The 1,314-nt window shown below is 43.5% G+C and overlaps 1 protein-coding gene across 1 annotated transcript in view; it reads left to right on the plus strand.

Moving 5' to 3' along the window:
- Positions 1-7: 7 nt before the first annotated feature.
- ETV1 (ets variant 1) overlaps positions 8-1,314 on the plus strand; it is a 74,249-nt gene continuing 72,942 nt past the window's right edge. Inside the window, exons 1-3 of the mRNA XM_014937861.1 lie at positions 8-112; positions 279-413; positions 1,193-1,280. Of these exons, the coding sequence (XP_014793347.1) occupies positions 369-413; positions 1,193-1,280 (133 nt within the window). The 5' untranslated portion in view covers positions 8-112; positions 279-368. The remainder of the gene's footprint in view (positions 113-278; positions 414-1,192; positions 1,281-1,314) is intronic.

The raw sequence follows: 1,314 nt of genomic DNA on the forward strand, positions 1-1,314 counted from the left end.
GGGGGGGGGTGCGTAAATAAAAGCCTGCCCCTCTCGCCTTCCGCGGCTGCGGCTGCTCCTGCCGCCGAAGTGCTCTCCCTCCGTGTTTTCCTGGCAGCAGCGTGTAACCCAGGTGAAGGCAGAGAAGGGAGGGTTGTTTTTTATGAATGGGACTCTTTGAGGTTAATTAGCTATGCAAATGCAAGCAGTTCATTCATGTTTTTTTCCTTTTTTTTTTTTTTAAAGAGAAAAAAAAAATTTTTTTTTCTAAAAGCCATCTTGTGTTCCCCCCCCTCTAGGCTGACTGGAGTCCAGATCCCGAGGAAATCTCCGGATCAAATGCCCAGTAAATAAAACACTGAGCCTAAGACTTGTGGAAGAGCTGCAGGATGGATGGATTTTATGACCAGCAAGTGCCTTACATGGTCACCAATGTGAGTGATCGGTTCAAAGCTGGGTGTTTATAAACTTGACTCCGACTTGTTTCAGTGTGGGGGAGTTCTGGCAGACCCAGAGTGTCTCTGCTTTGTTAGGGGCGACTCTTCAGCTGGGAGCTTTGCCTGCAAAGATGAGCCTGCTGCCTCAGTTATTCCAATAAAGCATCGTGTTCTTTTAAAGACAGTTTCGGGGATGATTAAAAAATCATGCACACGATTAGCGGATGAGAGAGGCAAGAGCAGCAGCAGCTGCATTCAAAGTTTCTGGCTCCATTTGCCTGCAACGCTCAGAAGAATGAAGTTGAGGCAAACGTTAACATTTTTCTTTTTTCCTCTTTTTTTTTTTTTTTGACTTTGCAAACATTGTTATAAGCAACCCAGGGAAACAAAGCAGTCTATTATAATCTCATATCTGGGTTTTCCTGTGTAGCTTATGCAGAGGGGATTTATGTGCTATTGTGTAGGTTTGTGTACCTTAGATGCTAAAAATACATGGTTGGTATTGTGTTGCTGCTTGAACACGTTATATACGTATCTGTACAGATAGATGTCTACGTAGATAGAAACGGGTTGGGTTTAGTCACAGGAATCTTTTGGAGGATGTTAGGTAGGTGCTCAGCAGTATCTTTTGCTAGAAATTGGAGGCTGCAAGGCGATCGTTTCCCTCTTTGAAAATGTGAAGAATTCATGCCAGCTTTGAGTATTCTTGATTAAATGAAATAAAAAAACCAAAAAACCCTCAGATTTCTAAAGTAACTGATCTTTCCTGTTTATAGAATCCGCGTGGGAGAAACTGTAATGAGAGACCGACAAATGTCAGGAAAAGAAAATTCATTAACAGAGACCTGGCTCATGATTCAGAAGGTGAGGGCTTGTTCTCCCCCCCCCCCCAACCCCC

Source organism: Calidris pugnax, unplaced genomic scaffold (genome assembly GCF_001431845.1).
Source record: "Calidris pugnax isolate Ruff unplaced genomic scaffold, ASM143184v1 scaffold11, whole genome shotgun sequence".
Taxonomy (NCBI): Eukaryota; Metazoa; Chordata; class Aves; order Charadriiformes; family Scolopacidae; genus Calidris; species Calidris pugnax.